The 15,325-nt window shown below is 34.3% G+C and overlaps 2 protein-coding genes across 2 annotated transcripts; one reads left to right on the plus strand and one right to left on the minus strand.

Moving 5' to 3' along the window:
* The first annotated feature begins 3,327 nt into the window (after positions 1 to 3,327).
* LOC133882916 (blue copper protein 1b-like) lies at positions 3,328 to 4,322 on the plus strand. Its single transcript, XM_062322153.1, has 2 exons — positions 3,328 to 3,631; positions 3,888 to 4,322. The coding sequence occupies exons 1-2, from the start codon at positions 3,376 to 3,378 to the stop codon at positions 4,148 to 4,150; spliced, it is 519 nt and encodes a 172-aa protein (XP_062178137.1). The 5' UTR covers positions 3,328 to 3,375; the 3' UTR covers positions 4,151 to 4,322.
* An 8,900-nt stretch (positions 4,323 to 13,222) lies between these two features.
* LOC133881063 (uncharacterized) lies at positions 13,223 to 14,231 on the minus strand. The gene is made up of 3 exons (XM_062320028.1): positions 14,186 to 14,231; positions 13,935 to 14,089; positions 13,223 to 13,786 (listed from the first exon to the last, which is right to left on the minus strand). The coding sequence occupies exons 1-3, from the start codon at positions 14,229 to 14,231 to the stop codon at positions 13,223 to 13,225; spliced, it is 765 nt and encodes a 254-aa protein (XP_062176012.1).
* Positions 14,232 to 15,325: the final 1,094 nt, after the last annotated feature.

Raw genomic sequence — 15,325 nt, forward strand, 5'->3', positions numbered from 1 at the left:
GTTCTCTTCTCTTTAATTAGAACAATATTCTTAAACATTCTTAGTTAAATTAATTATGATTTGTCAAAAGGGGTGACTAATTAAGGAATAGATTAAGGTAGTTCTATTAGTGATTTGTCAAAAGGGGTCGCTGATATTGATTCTATATATCAGCGACGACTCAAACAGATTTTTTCATACAAGGTCCGAATGTGTTAACTTTATTTGAGATCGAATCAAGTAACGATAGGTCTCTTCTAGGACCCATGCTGCATATGCTAGCTTGGTTCACAGTGATGGTAAGTCTTGGTGCATGCAACCACATCCTGTCAAGCTAGGACCCCAGCTGTTTGATTAAACACTTCAAGTACTTGTCTTCAGCACAACAGGTAGGGCAAGGTGGCTTGGTCACAGCTAGCTTTACCAGAACATCTCTAACGACCCAATTCATTCTCCTATCGAATCTCTTAACAATGTAAAAGGTCAATGTATATAAGTTTGGCAACACACACAAGTCTTAGGGTCCTCTAGCTTCCACACCAAGGTGTGTTAAAAGGGTTGGGGAACTGTTTTATTATACCTACTCCATCATTAGATATCTCAACAACAAGCTAGAGAACTACAAGCAAAGTGGAGTACTACTCATGGAGACTTGGAGAGAGCCATACAAAACAACGAGAGGAAGCACGTATTGTGCAGTCAATTAATGACACAGCCAGAATTTTGATGCGACAAAGTTGAATAGTCTTTAAAAAAATCAATGGTTACTAAACCTTACCACGCCAATTGTTTGTGTGGTATATAGCATTGTTCTTGTAAATTCTACACTTTCATTTCATTCCATTATCATTTTATTAGGTTGATGTGGCAGTACCGGCCATCACCTCTTGATTTTTCTTTCTTAAATATGGACTGATCTATGAGTTGATAGGCACTGTTAAATTAATCTAGCGAAAATGAAGATGTAGTATGTAGCATTACTCATTTAATTTAATACGTACCCAATTCATTAGACTATGTACGTGTGTTGGGTGTTTATGTGGGGTTTGGATACTTTTTTTGGTTAGGGCTTTTATAAGCAAAAGACGAGGGGATGTGTTGGGATGAGTAATTCTATTTAGTAAATTGCTATGACTGTTATGTTATTGGGATGATGTGACAGTTAAAATCAGTCATTAATTATTATTTTTTACAAGGGCCGATCCAATAACTAATTTTTACTATCACATCATCAAATTGTATGACAGTTGTACAACATTTTACTAAATAATGATGATAAAGCAATGCTATATATATATATATATATATATTCTTATCTCCCAATTGTGTAGCAATACTGATGTAGTATTTCCAACTAATCATTGGATTAATCTTTGCTAAATAAATAATAAGAAAAAAACTTATCATGATTGATTGTGAGTACCAGGTCAGCATTAGATAAAAGAAAATTTGAAAACCAAAGGAGGCCATGGCTCCCATTGTTCTATATATAGTTATGTCATTCTTGCTAGGCTTGGCAATTCGGATCGACGGGTCGGGTTCGTGTCGACCCGACTGACCCAATTACACAATAGGGTCTAACACGAACCCGACCTGATTATTAATCGGGTTGAATTCTGGAACCCGAACACGACCCGGGTAACACGTTTACTTTCTTTGATTCTCTGAACTCCGTAATTGAACCTCTCAATCAAACCCCGATTGTTCAGAGAATCCAATGTTTATTAAAACAAAAGCAATACAAGCGCTAACAACTGTGATCTAATGGAAAATTCACCTAAATCGGCATGATTAAGCTCTGAAAATAGGTCAATTCATGAGGTTGTGAGGTTGTGAGGCTATGTGAAGGTTGATTCGTTGAAGGAGGATTGAAAGAAGGACTGAAGTCTGAAGGAGGCGTGCGTGAAAGTGAAAACAGAAAACTGAAAAGAAAAGTGATGCGAGTCGAATAAGACAAAAGCTCTTCTGGCGGTTGTGGGTTTGTTTTCGGTTCTCCTCCCTTGCCTTCGGTGGCCCTGGAGTGTCGGTTAAGCCTTAAGCAGTTTTTGGCTAGGGACCTAGGGTTCGTTTCAACAATTCAGGCTTTCAACATTTCACTTTCTTTCTTGAAGTTTCCTTCTTTTTTTTTTTTTTTTTTTTTTTTTTTTTTTTTTTTTTTTTTTTTTTTTTTCTTTTCTTTCTTTTTAAAAAAGGGGTTATAATTGGGTTAACGGGTCAACCCGCAGGTTGACCTGCTAAACACGATTATTATCGGGTTGACACGATTATGACCTGAACCTGATAATAACAAACTCAAATCCGATTTTTTTATGTCATGTTTGTGCCGGGTTCACAGATCGTGTCAAAAATTACAAAGCCTAATTCTTGCATGGTCACCCCGATGTGTTTGGAGTGGTTGCACAGCCACCCCTATTGTGGCCGGGGTGGCCGCGTGGTCGCCCTAATGGTGGTTAGAGTGACCGTGCGTCCACCTCTACCTTTTTCCTTCTCCTTTTTATTTTGTTGCCCCCACTTTGTTATGCAAGCGTTCTTTGACCACCCTCCCTAACTGAGTAGGGGCTACATAATCAAATTAGTTATCCAATGGACCGCCCCCCTAACCGACAGAGTATGGTAAAACACTTCATAAAGAGAGGAAAAGTGGATCACTCCATATGTACATCTATTCTAGCCAAATAATCTTCTTCTCAAATTTTCCTTGAACTCCATTCTTCCTCCAAAAGAATACTAACTTAAGATCCAAAGTGGTATTCCCACTGGACCCCGCGAGGCACTTGGCGCTTAACCTTCCATCTCTTTGCAGGTTCTTTCGAATTAGGATTTGATGTGTGATCAACTTATTCTTCATGGTCTAATATAAACATAATTATTTGGGTTTTTTTTTTTTTTTTTTTTTTTTTTTTTTTTTTTTTTCTTTTCTTTTCTTTTCTTTTAAGGTATATATAGTTTAAATTTCACAAAAATAGTGCAAGATAAAGGGAGCCAGTTGAAATAATTGAGAACTCAATGAGATATTTGGCAACAGCCCAAAATACAAAAGCTAGCTACCTAATTTGATGTCTTTTAATTTCCTATGTTTTGCTGTTGCTGCCTTTTGGAAGTAAGGAATTATGTGACGCAGGGGAGGAAAAAGAAGAAAAAGAAAAATCCAAGTGGAGGATACTCGATGAAAACTGAATTCAATAAAGGAGCATTTCACGTTGAATTTTCAATTTTTTACCTACCAATTAAATATAAAAAAGGTGAATTTGGCAGTTTTCCACTCCCTCTCTCTCTGTTCTCTCTCTTCCTCCCCTCTCTTTAAATACCCCTTAATTCACCCTGTTAATGCCAACATCTGGTAATTAATTAACTTACTTTCCTTCATCCTTAAGTTGCGCGCTCTCCCACACAAGAATGGGTGGCTTCACTTTTGCACAGGGCCTCCTCATCCTGATTGTAACTGCTTCCATGTTGGCAGTTAGTACGGCCAACAAGGGTTGGCAGTTCGGCTTTAACAACAATTGGCCTTACAAAGGTCGCCACCATCATCCAAAATACAGACAAGCCCCAAACAAGATCATTGTCGGGGGCTCCGAAGGCTGGCGCTTCAACTTTAGCTACACCAATTGGGCTCTCAAAAATGGCCCCTTTTACCTAAACGATACTTTGGGTGAGTTCACATTCCTTCTTGTATTTTGTAGTCTATATATATTCTTATTAGAGAAATGGTATTTATACAACTGAGATGACGTGATAGTAAAAATCGATTATTTGTTGATGTCATTCTAATTATACAACTCTCATATAGCAGTTCACTAAATAATATCACTCGTTCTTCTTAATTATTATATTGTGTATGAGAAATATATATAAGTTTCCAGGCCATATGATCGATGACAATATATATATATATATGGTGGTTGCAGTTTTCAAGTATGATCCGCCAACAGACAATACCAAAATTCCTCACAATGTATACTTGCTACCAAACCACTGGAGCTTCTTAGCGTGCAATCTTACAGGAGCCCAGATTTTGGCCAACGAGACACAAGGTGGCGGGGATGGCTTCGCGTTCGTGCTGAAAGAGTGGAAGCCTCACTACTTTGCTTGTGGTGAGCGCAATGGGATTCATTGCGATGTTGGACAGATGAAGTTCTTTGTGATTCCAATGCCCCGTTGGTTTAGATAATTAATACAGAAATTAAGTCACAAGGGAAACCTATAAATATTACTTTGCTCATCTTTTTTTTTTTTTTTTTTTTCCTGGTATTAAATAAGAGTTAATCCTTCCTTCTGAATATTGAGATGATAGTGAATAAATTAAATGTACCTGCTGTGACTTGGTTTGGATGTTATATATATATATATATATATACATACGGAGCTGTTCTATATATATATAGTTCTGCATTATCCTTGTTGTTACGTTCCTTAATTATTGTATTGTTTTGTTGGCTATATATGTGGACGGAGAAGAATGTTTAAGGTTGTTCTCTTATCTTGATTCTTTAGAACAACCTGAAACATTGATCTTAGTGAAATTAATTGTGATTAATTTGTCAAAAGGGGTAACTAATTAAGGACTAAATTAAGGTACGTTGTTCTCTTCGATCTTTTGAAGGATCGATCGTAAGGCACCAAAGTCTTCATGGTTATAGTGTCTTAGCTAGCTTGTTCTTCCAAAGACGCTTGGAGTATTGCGGAATTGATCATCTAATAAGTGCTATAAAGTCTATTCTTTTCTTTAACTCAATTTATTTGTTGAATCAAATTAATTAATGTAGCTGCCATTACATTATTTTCCGAAAGTACTGACCAACCCACACTCCAACAGTCAATAAAAATATCTATCATGAGACGACTTGTCGTCACTATTATCATGTTGACGGTCGAGTGTCGTTGATATTGATTATATTAGTGACAACTCAAAATGTGGCCGCTAATGATGATACTCCCAACAACGACAACACTCTCTTCGCTAATTATATGTTTATCACAGACGATATTATCCTCGCTAGTGATAAATAATTTTTTTTTTTATTAAAAAAAAATAGTGCCAAATATTTTTTTCTTTCTTTTTTTACCAGTTACTGTTTTAATATATTTTTTTATTTCATTTTTATCAATTATCTAAATCACACTTATTAATATGCATAAAAAAGAATAAAACAAAACAAAACAAAACAAAAAGAATTCCGATCCACATAATGTTTTAACGAAGTACTACACACATGGAAGATGGGATGTTCAGATTAATATTTACAAACTTTTTGTTAAGGCAGTTTCGGTATGCTAGTGGCACAAGCCTTGATAAAGTCATTTCTTCGTTCATGTAAAGTAATAAATATTAGAAAAAGAGTTCGTCGAGGTGTCAGTTGGTCCCACTTCGATGCTTATGTCAATCTTTAGAGAGAATTTAGATCATAAAGTCTTCATAATTAATAATTCACCTGAAGAATACCTAGTGGTGTGTATTTATTTATAGGTGGGACTTCAACTGTTTAATCCGGATAAATTGGGAACTGATTCTCTGACTCCGAAATTTCTTCCTGAATTCCTTGGGATCCGGACAGTCCGATTATCTTAGGATTTGATGCTCTCGAGATATTTCTGACTTCTAGTGAAATTATTGATTAGCCTTAGCCTTTACTTCTTGATCACGGGCCTTAATCTTAATCTTCTAATGTAGCTTGATGGATTAATGTTAATAAATAAGCTTGTATGAATTAAATAAGCCCATTTATTAATTATTGAGAATATTTTCCAATACTGCTCAACAGTTGGACTATTCTTTTTACACTATTCTAGTGATCAAGTCACTCACACGTCAACCATTGATCATCTCCTCATTTCTCGTGCACTTGTCTAATCTAGGTCTAATGGCTCCGTTTGACAACCCTCTATCCTCCTTTAAATCCCTTTCTTTATTTTCACTTATTCTAAAAATTAAAACCAACTTTATATATATATATATTCGCATTAACAATTTTTTATTACTATTCAAATAAGAAAAAAACTCATTATAATACATTTTTTTTCCCACTTTCTCATACAAATTCTTTCTATTTTATATTACATCAATAACTTCTTACTATCACTAAAAAAAAAAATTCACCTCAAATATAGAAGAAAGGGGTTGTCAAACGGGGAATAGGATCCTCTCAATTTCAAATAAAATTAATACTATCTATTTTATGGTTAGGATTTAAAGTCGATGCATTTAATGGTATACATGATTTTACATTATTTAAATTTTTTAAAAGACTTGTAAATATTGACTTCATATACACCATTAGATACATCACTTTAAGTCTTGACCTTTTATTTGAAATAGATAGGATTCTATTCCATTTGACTTCATATATACCATTAAATGGTTAGATGCACCAATTTTAAATCTTGATCTTTCATTTAAAATAGATAGTATTCATTTCATTTAATGAAATTGATACTATCCATTTCAAATGAAAAAAAAAATTGATGTATCTAATGGTGTATAAGAAGTCAATATTGACACGTTTTTTAAAAATTTAAATAATGTGAAATCATGTACACCATTAGATGAATTAACTTTAAATTCTAACCGTAAAATAGATAATATTCATTTCAAATAAAATGAAAAGGATCCGATTCCGTCAATCGGGCTAATGTTCTTCTCTATTAATATCAATTTCAGAAAAACTCATTATGAGCAAAGTTTTCAGGACACTAATTATGGTGAGACAGACTGAAAATGAGAAAAAAAGGAGAGGGAGAGTGCTTCACGGGTCTTAGGATCCATCAACACCATTGAATGTGAAGTCCCATCCATAAAACCATGTTTTTCTTGGAATACATATGTGGGTGTTTTCCACTTAATTTATGCTAACAATAGAAATTAACTGACATCTTTCTGCTGTGCAATACATCAGGAATCACAACCAATAACACAACAGCCACGTACACCCGAAAACACAAGAATTTACATGATTTTCCTAGAGTACAGTTTGAGGCACGTTTATGGATGAAAACGATAAAACAGAAATTCATGCCAAAGATAATTGTAAAGAAAAACAATACTTAAAACCCAAAAATCCACAGCTCCAATATATTCAAATTTTATACTAGCTCTCATAGAAGTGTGGGCGGCTCGGGCTTAGACTTGCAAGTTAGGCGGTCGTCTAAGGGCGCCACAATTGAATAAGGCTCAAACTAATAATTATATAATAACATTTATACATATAAAAAAATTAAAAAATTAAGGCTCGGAAAAACATTTTAAGGCTCTAATATGGTAAAAAGTTAATAAAATACTCTTTAATTAAGGCCCACACTTAATAATTGTACAATAACGATTATTTCCAAAACAAATTTTAATACTCTAATATGGTAAAAATTTAATAATTAATGCCCTCAATCATGGCAAAAGTAATTACAAATTGAAAGTCTAAAAAAAAAATCCATAAATTCTTGGAAAGTCATACTTTTTTACTCTTTTTTAAAAACCTCATTTTTACATTCATGAAATTAGTTTAATGTGCATTCTCTAACGTTTATTTGAATTGAATGTTTAGAAAAATATGAAAAGTTTTCAAAGTGGATAAATTTTCATTGTTTGCGTTGTGCATAATAGATATAATTACACAATTGATAAGTCTTTGATGTCCAACAATTTTTTCCGCATTATGTTTTATTACAAATCAATCGTTATACAACTTATTTTCATTTTTCTCTTTATTTTTCTTTAAATCGTATTATTTCATGTGTTTTGAATCAAGTGATAAGATATTCTATATCTAATAAGTTATACATATATATACACACACACACACATTTTACAAATAGAAGAAAGTGCTCTAATTGACATATTAAACAAAAAGATATATAATAATTATTTTATAATTTAATTAATATTCAAATATAAGAAATGGCCTCACTAAATTATTTATTTTAACTCTAATTCTTAAGCCCTAAAATATCAAAGAGAGCAGAAAAATAATGAGACTATGAGTCCGTTTGATAATAAGATTTCGCAAATAAAAAAGTGCGATTTTAAACTTTATTTTTGAGAGGTGTGTGGTGGCTATTACGTACATATAATAGACCAGTTGAATTTTCGGTAGATCAAATGCTGATTTAAGGTGGATTTCCAGTAGAACCTAGAAGCTATGACCGCAGAACAAAAAAAAAAAAAAATAATAAAATAAATTTAAGAACTTCATATTCAAACTCAGGCATGATTAAAAAAAAAAAATTAATGATTCTGAACATGCAGTTTGGACAAAACCGTCTAGAATTGGTTTAGGAAAAATCGTATAGAATTCTTGACGCTTGTGCCCAAACTTTCCAGAATTTATTTTCTAGACGCTTTTTTTTTTAGACGGTTTCAAAACTATCTAGAATAAACTGACGGTTTTTCACCTGTTTTGGACGATTTTGTTTAAAACCGTCCAGACTAAAAGAATTTTTGCAGTGTGCCACTTGATTTGTTTTTCAATACATACGCTCAGTTTAGATTAGAACAGAAAAACTCTTCTCTAATGTGCATTTCGGTGTTTATTTTGTTGTCGCTAATGTGAATTTCAGAATAACTCATTAGCAAAGACTATAGCTGTCGCTGATGTCAATTTTAATTTCTTTTTTCAATTTCATATTAACTCAGAGTCGTCGCTAATGTGAATTTTATTAAAATTGATGTCAATTTTAATTTGTTTTTCAATTTCATATTAACTCATCAACGACGAGTGAATTCAGAAAAACTCATGGTCGCTGATGTGAATTTGAATTTGTTTTTTCAATTTCATATAAATTCATTTGCCCATCAGCAACGACATTGTCGTTAGTATAGTAATAGAGAGCATATCAACAATAATGACAACATGTCGTCGCTAATATGCATGTATCAAGATATTAATTTGATATTCATTGTATTAAGGACGAGACATGGCTAATATGTCTTAAGAAAATAATTATTTATACCTTTAGCGAACGATGACATAAAAATAAATTGGAAAAAAAATACACATACCTCTTTCAAACTACAATTTCTTGCATTGTCAATGTCATCCATAAACTACCAGTAATTAATGTCAATGCCCTCTCTAAACTTCCAAAAACTATTAATGTCCCCAAACACCGTGAGATTACATGGAAAGTTGTTACTTAATTGTATTATGTGATATTTGAAAAGATTTCTTGATCTCGAGAAATATATTATATAAACCGGATATACATCTATATATGGGTAGAAGGTTTTATTGATGCAAATTGGGCAGGTTCTCCCTCAAGTAGACGATAGCTACTACAAGATATTATACGTTCTTAGACAGTAATCTGATCACTTGAAAAGTAAGAAATAGACAATAGTGGCACAATCAAGTACCGAAGCATAATATAGGGCAATGGCTCATACTACCAGTGAGCTAATGTGATTACAACATTTTTTTCCCAGCTTTTCATGGAAGGACCAAGTATATTAAGGTTGATTGTCATTTTATTGGAGATAAAATACACAATAGAGATAAAATGACAATCAACCTCAATATACTTGGTCCTTTCATTGTGTATTGAGGTTGATTGTTACTTAATTGAAGGGGACTGTTAGAAGAGCTACTTAGGTTAAAAGAGTGGTAATTAATACGAATTTTAATCTGTTACAGGGTTTTATTTTGGTCTTTGTATTGAATTTCACAATTAATATATATATATATATATATATATATATATATATATATATATATATATATATATATATATATATATATATATATATATATATTTTATTGTTATAGCATATATTATGCACAAAACATTGTTTTACGCCAGGGTTTGCTTGGGAAGAAACTTGAGGAAGAAGAGGCTATTTTGTTTTCTACGTAGCCTTAAGTCTTACCTCATAACTAACACATACACATCCTTAACATTTCTAGAATTATTTTGACGATCTAATTGTTAGATATTAGGATGAAAGATGAATAAGCAATAGTCTTCTCTATGCAGCTGTGAGGTTGAAAAGAGGTAACAACAAATGAGATAGTATGGATTAAAAACTGATCTGAATAATTCATTGAGAAACACATTTAAATAGACTCCAACTAAGAAACAAACAACCCTACAAACTAGGACCCACTAGACCACAACTAATAACAACATGGACCATTATGTAACTAGAACTCCTAATTAAACTAAAGGACTCAATGTACAGTAAGATAAACTATATATAACAAACGATAATGCTTAATACATGACTCACATAATTAGCTAAGAAATAGGAACACTAACTTCTGCATTATTTCTAACACTCCCCCTTAATGCAGAAAGTTTACAACTCCTAACATGTCTCTAAAACGAATGAATTTATCCGAAGGAACGGGCTTTGTGAATATATCTGCAAGTTGATCATCGGTACCACAGTAGGACATTTTGATGCTTCCTTTGTCAACCAATTCTCTAATAAAATGATGTCTTGTCTCTATATGTCTTGTGCGGCTGGGAGACATCGGGTTCTTTGTCATTGCAATGGTGGACTGATTGTCACAATGGATAATTGTAGCTTCCTGTTTATGCTGCTTCATGTCTTCCAAAATTCTCCTTAGCCAAACAGCTTGACAAGCTGTTGAAGTTACAGTAATATACTCAGCTTCAGAAGATGACAATACAGTAGATGGTTGCTTCTTTGAGCTCCAAGCAATTGCTGCTGAACCAATGTTAAAGACGTACCCTGTTGTACTTCTACGATCATCCAATGAACCTGCCCAATCACTATCAGAAAAACCACATAGTTCAAAACTAGTAGTATTAGTATACCAAAGACCATAGGAGCATGTCGATCCCCTTCACATATCTCAGCACCCTTTTGGCAGCACCATAATGAAGCTTGCTTGGACTTTGCATGAATCTTGACAAGAGACTTGTAGCTTGCATTATATCAAGCCTGCTATTTGTTAAATACAACAAACTTCCAACCAAACTTCGATAAATACCAGCATCAACTTTTTCTTCTCCATCATTCAAACTGAATTTCTGATTTGTGTTCATAGGAGTCTTCATTGGGTTGCAGTCATGCATCCCAAGCCTTTCAAGAAGTTCACTTGCATACTTCATTTGAGACATATAAATTCCTTCATCACATTGCTTCACTTCCAGCCCAAGAAAATAACTCATCAAGCCAAGATCAGTCATTTCAATTCATTGATCATAATGCTTTTGAATTCTTCCAACAAAACAACACAATTGCGGTGTATATAAGATCCACATAAAGACATACAATAAGTACCTCATTGTCCTTTCTTGTTTTGACATACAAGGTTGGCTCACTTTTACTTCTTTGGTACCCATGTCGCTCAAAATGCCCATTAATCCGATCATACCAAGCCCTTGGTGCTTGCTTTAAGCCATAAAGGGCCTTAGCTAACCTGTACACTTTCATTTCCTCACCTTCCACTTCATAACCTTGTGGTTGATGCACAAACACTTCCTCATACAAAACACCATTTAAAAAGGCTGATTTGACATCAAATTGATAAATATTCCATTTTTTATGAGCTGCTATAGCTAAAACAGTTCTAATGGTGTCAAATCTAGCTACCGGAGCAAAAGTTTTGTCGAAATCAATACCTTCATGTTGCATGTATCCTTTTGCAACTATTCGAGCCTTGTACTTTTGAATTGTGCCATCTGATTTGTATATAATCTTGTAGATCCACTTCAACCCGACAACTTCTCTTCCATTTGGCACATCTATCAGTTCCCATGTCTTGTTTTTCTCCAAAGACTTGATTTTTTCATCGCTGGCAACACACCATTCTTTGTCTTGGACAGCTTCTTGGAAGTTTTTTGGCTCATTAACTTGAGTGAATTGACATCTTTCACACCTCTCATATATCTCTGTCAAGTCCTTCACCTTTCTTGGTGGTGGTTCAGGAGAAGAGAAAGATGAAGAGCTTGAGGAATGAGATGGGCTGTTTCTAGGTGTGAAAGGACTTGATGGATTTGATGAGTTGCTTCCACCTTCTTGCTCCATTGGCTCATCCACCAAGGCATCATTCTCTTGGATTGTTAAATTTCAATTCCAAGCATTTTTCTCATCAAACAAAACATCACGACTAACAATCAGTTTTTTTGTAAGAGGATCATAATACCTATATCCTTTGGTCTCCATACTATAACCCATAAATATGCATTTCACACTATTATCTTCCAGTTTGTGCCTCTTTTGAGAAGGAACGTGAGCATAAGCAATGCAACCAAAAATCTTAAAATAAGTTACCTTGGGCTTCCATCCATGCCAAGCTTCAAAAGGAGTTCGGTGTTGCAATGCTGATGTAGGACTCCGGTTAAGTAGGTAGGCAGCTGTATGAACAGCTTCAGCCCAAAAGATTTTTGGAAGTCCTTTGGCTTTAAGCATGCATTTAGCCATTTCCACAATGCTTCTATTTTTCCTCTCCGCCACCCCATTTTGTTGAGGGGTGTAGCTGGCTGTCAATTGCCTTAAAATGCCAAAATTTGCACAAATACTGTCAAACTCCTTGGAGAGAAACTCACCACCACGATTAGTCCGCAAAATCTTCAAAGAGTTACCACTTTGTTTCTCCACTTGGTTCTTGAACTTATTGAAAATTAGAAAAGCTTCAGATTTTTCCTTGACGAAATAAACCCAAGTCATCCTGCTATAATCATCCACAAAGACAATAAAATACTTTCTATTGTTAAGTGAGGGAGTTTGCATAGGCCCGCAAATGTCTGTATGCACCAATTCAATTTGTTTTGAGGCCCTTCTTGCTTCCCCCTTTGTAAAAACATTGCGATGATGCTTTCAAAATACACAACTCTCACATAAATTATCAACATGCTGAATTGAAGGCAAACCATCCACCAAATTATTTTCACCCAAAAGTTTCAAGCTTCTAAAATTCAGATGTCCATATCTATAATGCCACAACCAATTTTCATCTAAAAATGAAGCCTTAAGTGCTTGCCCAGCAAGATTTAGAGGAAAGATTTTGTTTTTAGCCAATAGGGACATGGACTAACAACTGCTGCTTGGTTTTGTCTTTATACACGTAACATGATAAATCTTCAAAAACAAGAGAATAACCTTCTTCTAAAAATTGCCCAACACTTAACAAATTTGTATCCAAATCAGGAACATACAAAACATTGTATATGCTGTCCATTCCACATGAATTCAGCTTTATGTTACCTTTGCCTTGTGTTGCACGTATGGTTCCATCACCCATCTTCACTCTGCTGGTCACAATTTTATCCAAGCTAGTGAAGGCTTCTAAGCTGTCATGTGATTACTGCACCCACTATCCATGTACCAAACATCTGGAACACATTTTTTAGAAGAATAACAAGCAAGAAACAAACTTTCTGTTTCATCTTTCTCTTTCTCTTCAGCAAAGTTTGCTTGTTTTTCTTTGAGCCTACAATACCTCTCTATATGGCCATACTTCTTACAGTAATAATATTGAGGCTTTCGGTAAGAATTTTCACCTTTGTCACCACCTCCATTGTGATATTGGTAGTTGCTACTTGAACGACCACCACCTCGACCACCTCTTTTGCCAAGAAAAAAATGGCCTCCACGCCCTCTTGTGGTTGAACCCTTGCCGGTAGACTCACTAGTGCTACCACTTGTTTTGCCTTTGGAAAACTGCAATTTAGTATGGAATGCATTTTCTATAGAATTTTCTTTATATCTTTTCATCTTGTTTTTATGAGATTGCAGGGAACCAAATAATTCATCAACTGTTAGCAGACTTAAATCCTTAGATTCTTCTATGGCAGCCACAACATGGTCATACTTCATAGGCATACTTCTCAGAATTTTTTCAACAACTTTCTGCTCGATCAGATAAATTTTCACCAAATTTTATTATTTGATTCACAATATCCAGTGTATTAGAGAAATAATCATGCATGGAATCCCCTTCTTTCATCATCGAACTTCCAAAATTTATGCGAAGAGTTTGAAGTTTGATTGTCAATACCTTAGCATTACCTTGATACCCATTCTGTAATGCATCCCAAGCATCCTTTGATTTTGTTGCAGCAGCAATTCGAGGATAGATGGATTCATCCACAGCTTGTTGAATGAAAAACAGAGCCTTGGCATCTCTCTTCCGAAGATCTCTGAAAGTGTCTGCTGAAACGCCAGTTTCAGAATAAGCATTTCTCCACCAAATCCCACAAGTCTTGGGAAATAAAGAGAGTCTTCATCTTTGTGCTCCAAATGTCATACCCAGCTCCTTGAAAGAGTGGGAGTGATGGTTGCGAGGGGTTAACATCGTTGCTAGCCATCAACCTAGCTCTGATACCAAATGTTAGATATTAGGATGAAAGATGAATAAGCAATAGTCTTCTCTATACAACTGTGAGGTTGAAAAGAGGTAACAACAAATGGGATAGTATGGATTAAAAACTGATATGAATAATTCATTGAGAAACACATTTAAATAAACTCCAACTAAGAAACAAACAACCCTACAAACTAGGACCCACTAGACCACAACTAATAACAACATATGGACCATTATGTAACTAGAACTCCTAAACTTAAGGACTCAACGTGCAGTAAGATAAACTATAACAAACGATAATGCTCAATATATACATGACTCACATAATTAGTTAAGAAATAGGAACACTAACACTAACTTCTGCATTATTTCTAACATAATTCCAAGCTTTTGAGTCATGTTACTTGTCCTATTCGATCTTCGAAACTACTCTGTTGTTCATTGGATATTTTGAACTTAACTGAACCCTGCTCAATGTGGCAGGGTGCAATGGAAAATGTATTGAAAAGAAGCTCATTAATGCTTGTGCTTGACGGCTATGTTGTTGAATTGGACCAACATTCAAGGGATCTTATCCTGTGGCTATGTATATTGTATGCATGAGAACCAAAACCAGCAGTTGTAGACCGTATTTTAGCAAGTCTTTCTTCTTGCTGATAACTTGATATGTCGTCTCATGTGGGCAATTTTCAGCAATGACCAATAACATTATTAGGGATGTAGAAAATTAATCTCAAATTTTGTATTTGAAAAGATTTATTTCTTTTAACGAATCTAAAGGGTTTAAGTTTCCTAAAAACCTATCAAATTATATATCCGGCCTGTTTCATATTTGTGAAATCATTCACGTAAAGTACCGGTGATTCCTGCATTGATATTTCGATTCTTAATTAAGAATCCATTTCAGTTGCTGCATATGGGAAGTTCATCAATACCAATTCTTCTTTTTGTTCATCTGGCCGGTGTTTGAAACTGTTAGATGTTGGATTTGTAAATTTGTAATAGTTACTATTTAATTTACCTGGTTTATGAATTGCCTTTTAATAGTATTGTTTCTCAAGCATTATGTACATAATTTAGTT

Source organism: Alnus glutinosa, chromosome 11 (genome assembly GCF_958979055.1).
Source record: "Alnus glutinosa chromosome 11, dhAlnGlut1.1, whole genome shotgun sequence".
In the NCBI taxonomy this organism is placed as follows: domain Eukaryota; kingdom Viridiplantae; phylum Streptophyta; class Magnoliopsida; order Fagales; family Betulaceae; genus Alnus; species Alnus glutinosa.

Excerpts from the sequence above, each read along its gene's own strand:
- LOC133881063 (XM_062320028.1), bottom strand. The coding sequence starts at position 14,231 with ATGTTAACCCCTCGCAACCATCACTCCCACTCTTTCAAGGAGCTGG. Across the intron at positions 14,090-14,185 it reads CCACTCTTTCAAGGAGCTGG|CAGACACTTTCAGAGATCTT; the intron begins GTATGACATTTG and ends CTGGCGTTTCAG. Across the intron at positions 13,787-13,934 it reads GGTATCAAGGTAATGCTAAG|AAAGTTGTTGAAAAAATTCT; the intron begins GTATTGACAATC and ends CTGATCGAGCAG.
- LOC133882916 (XM_062322153.1), top strand. The coding sequence starts at position 3,376 with ATGGGTGGCTTCACTTTTGCACAGGGCCTCCTCATCCTGATTGTAACT. Across the intron at positions 3,632-3,887 it reads TTACCTAAACGATACTTTGG|TTTTCAAGTATGATCCGCCA; the intron begins GTGAGTTCACAT and ends TGGTGGTTGCAG.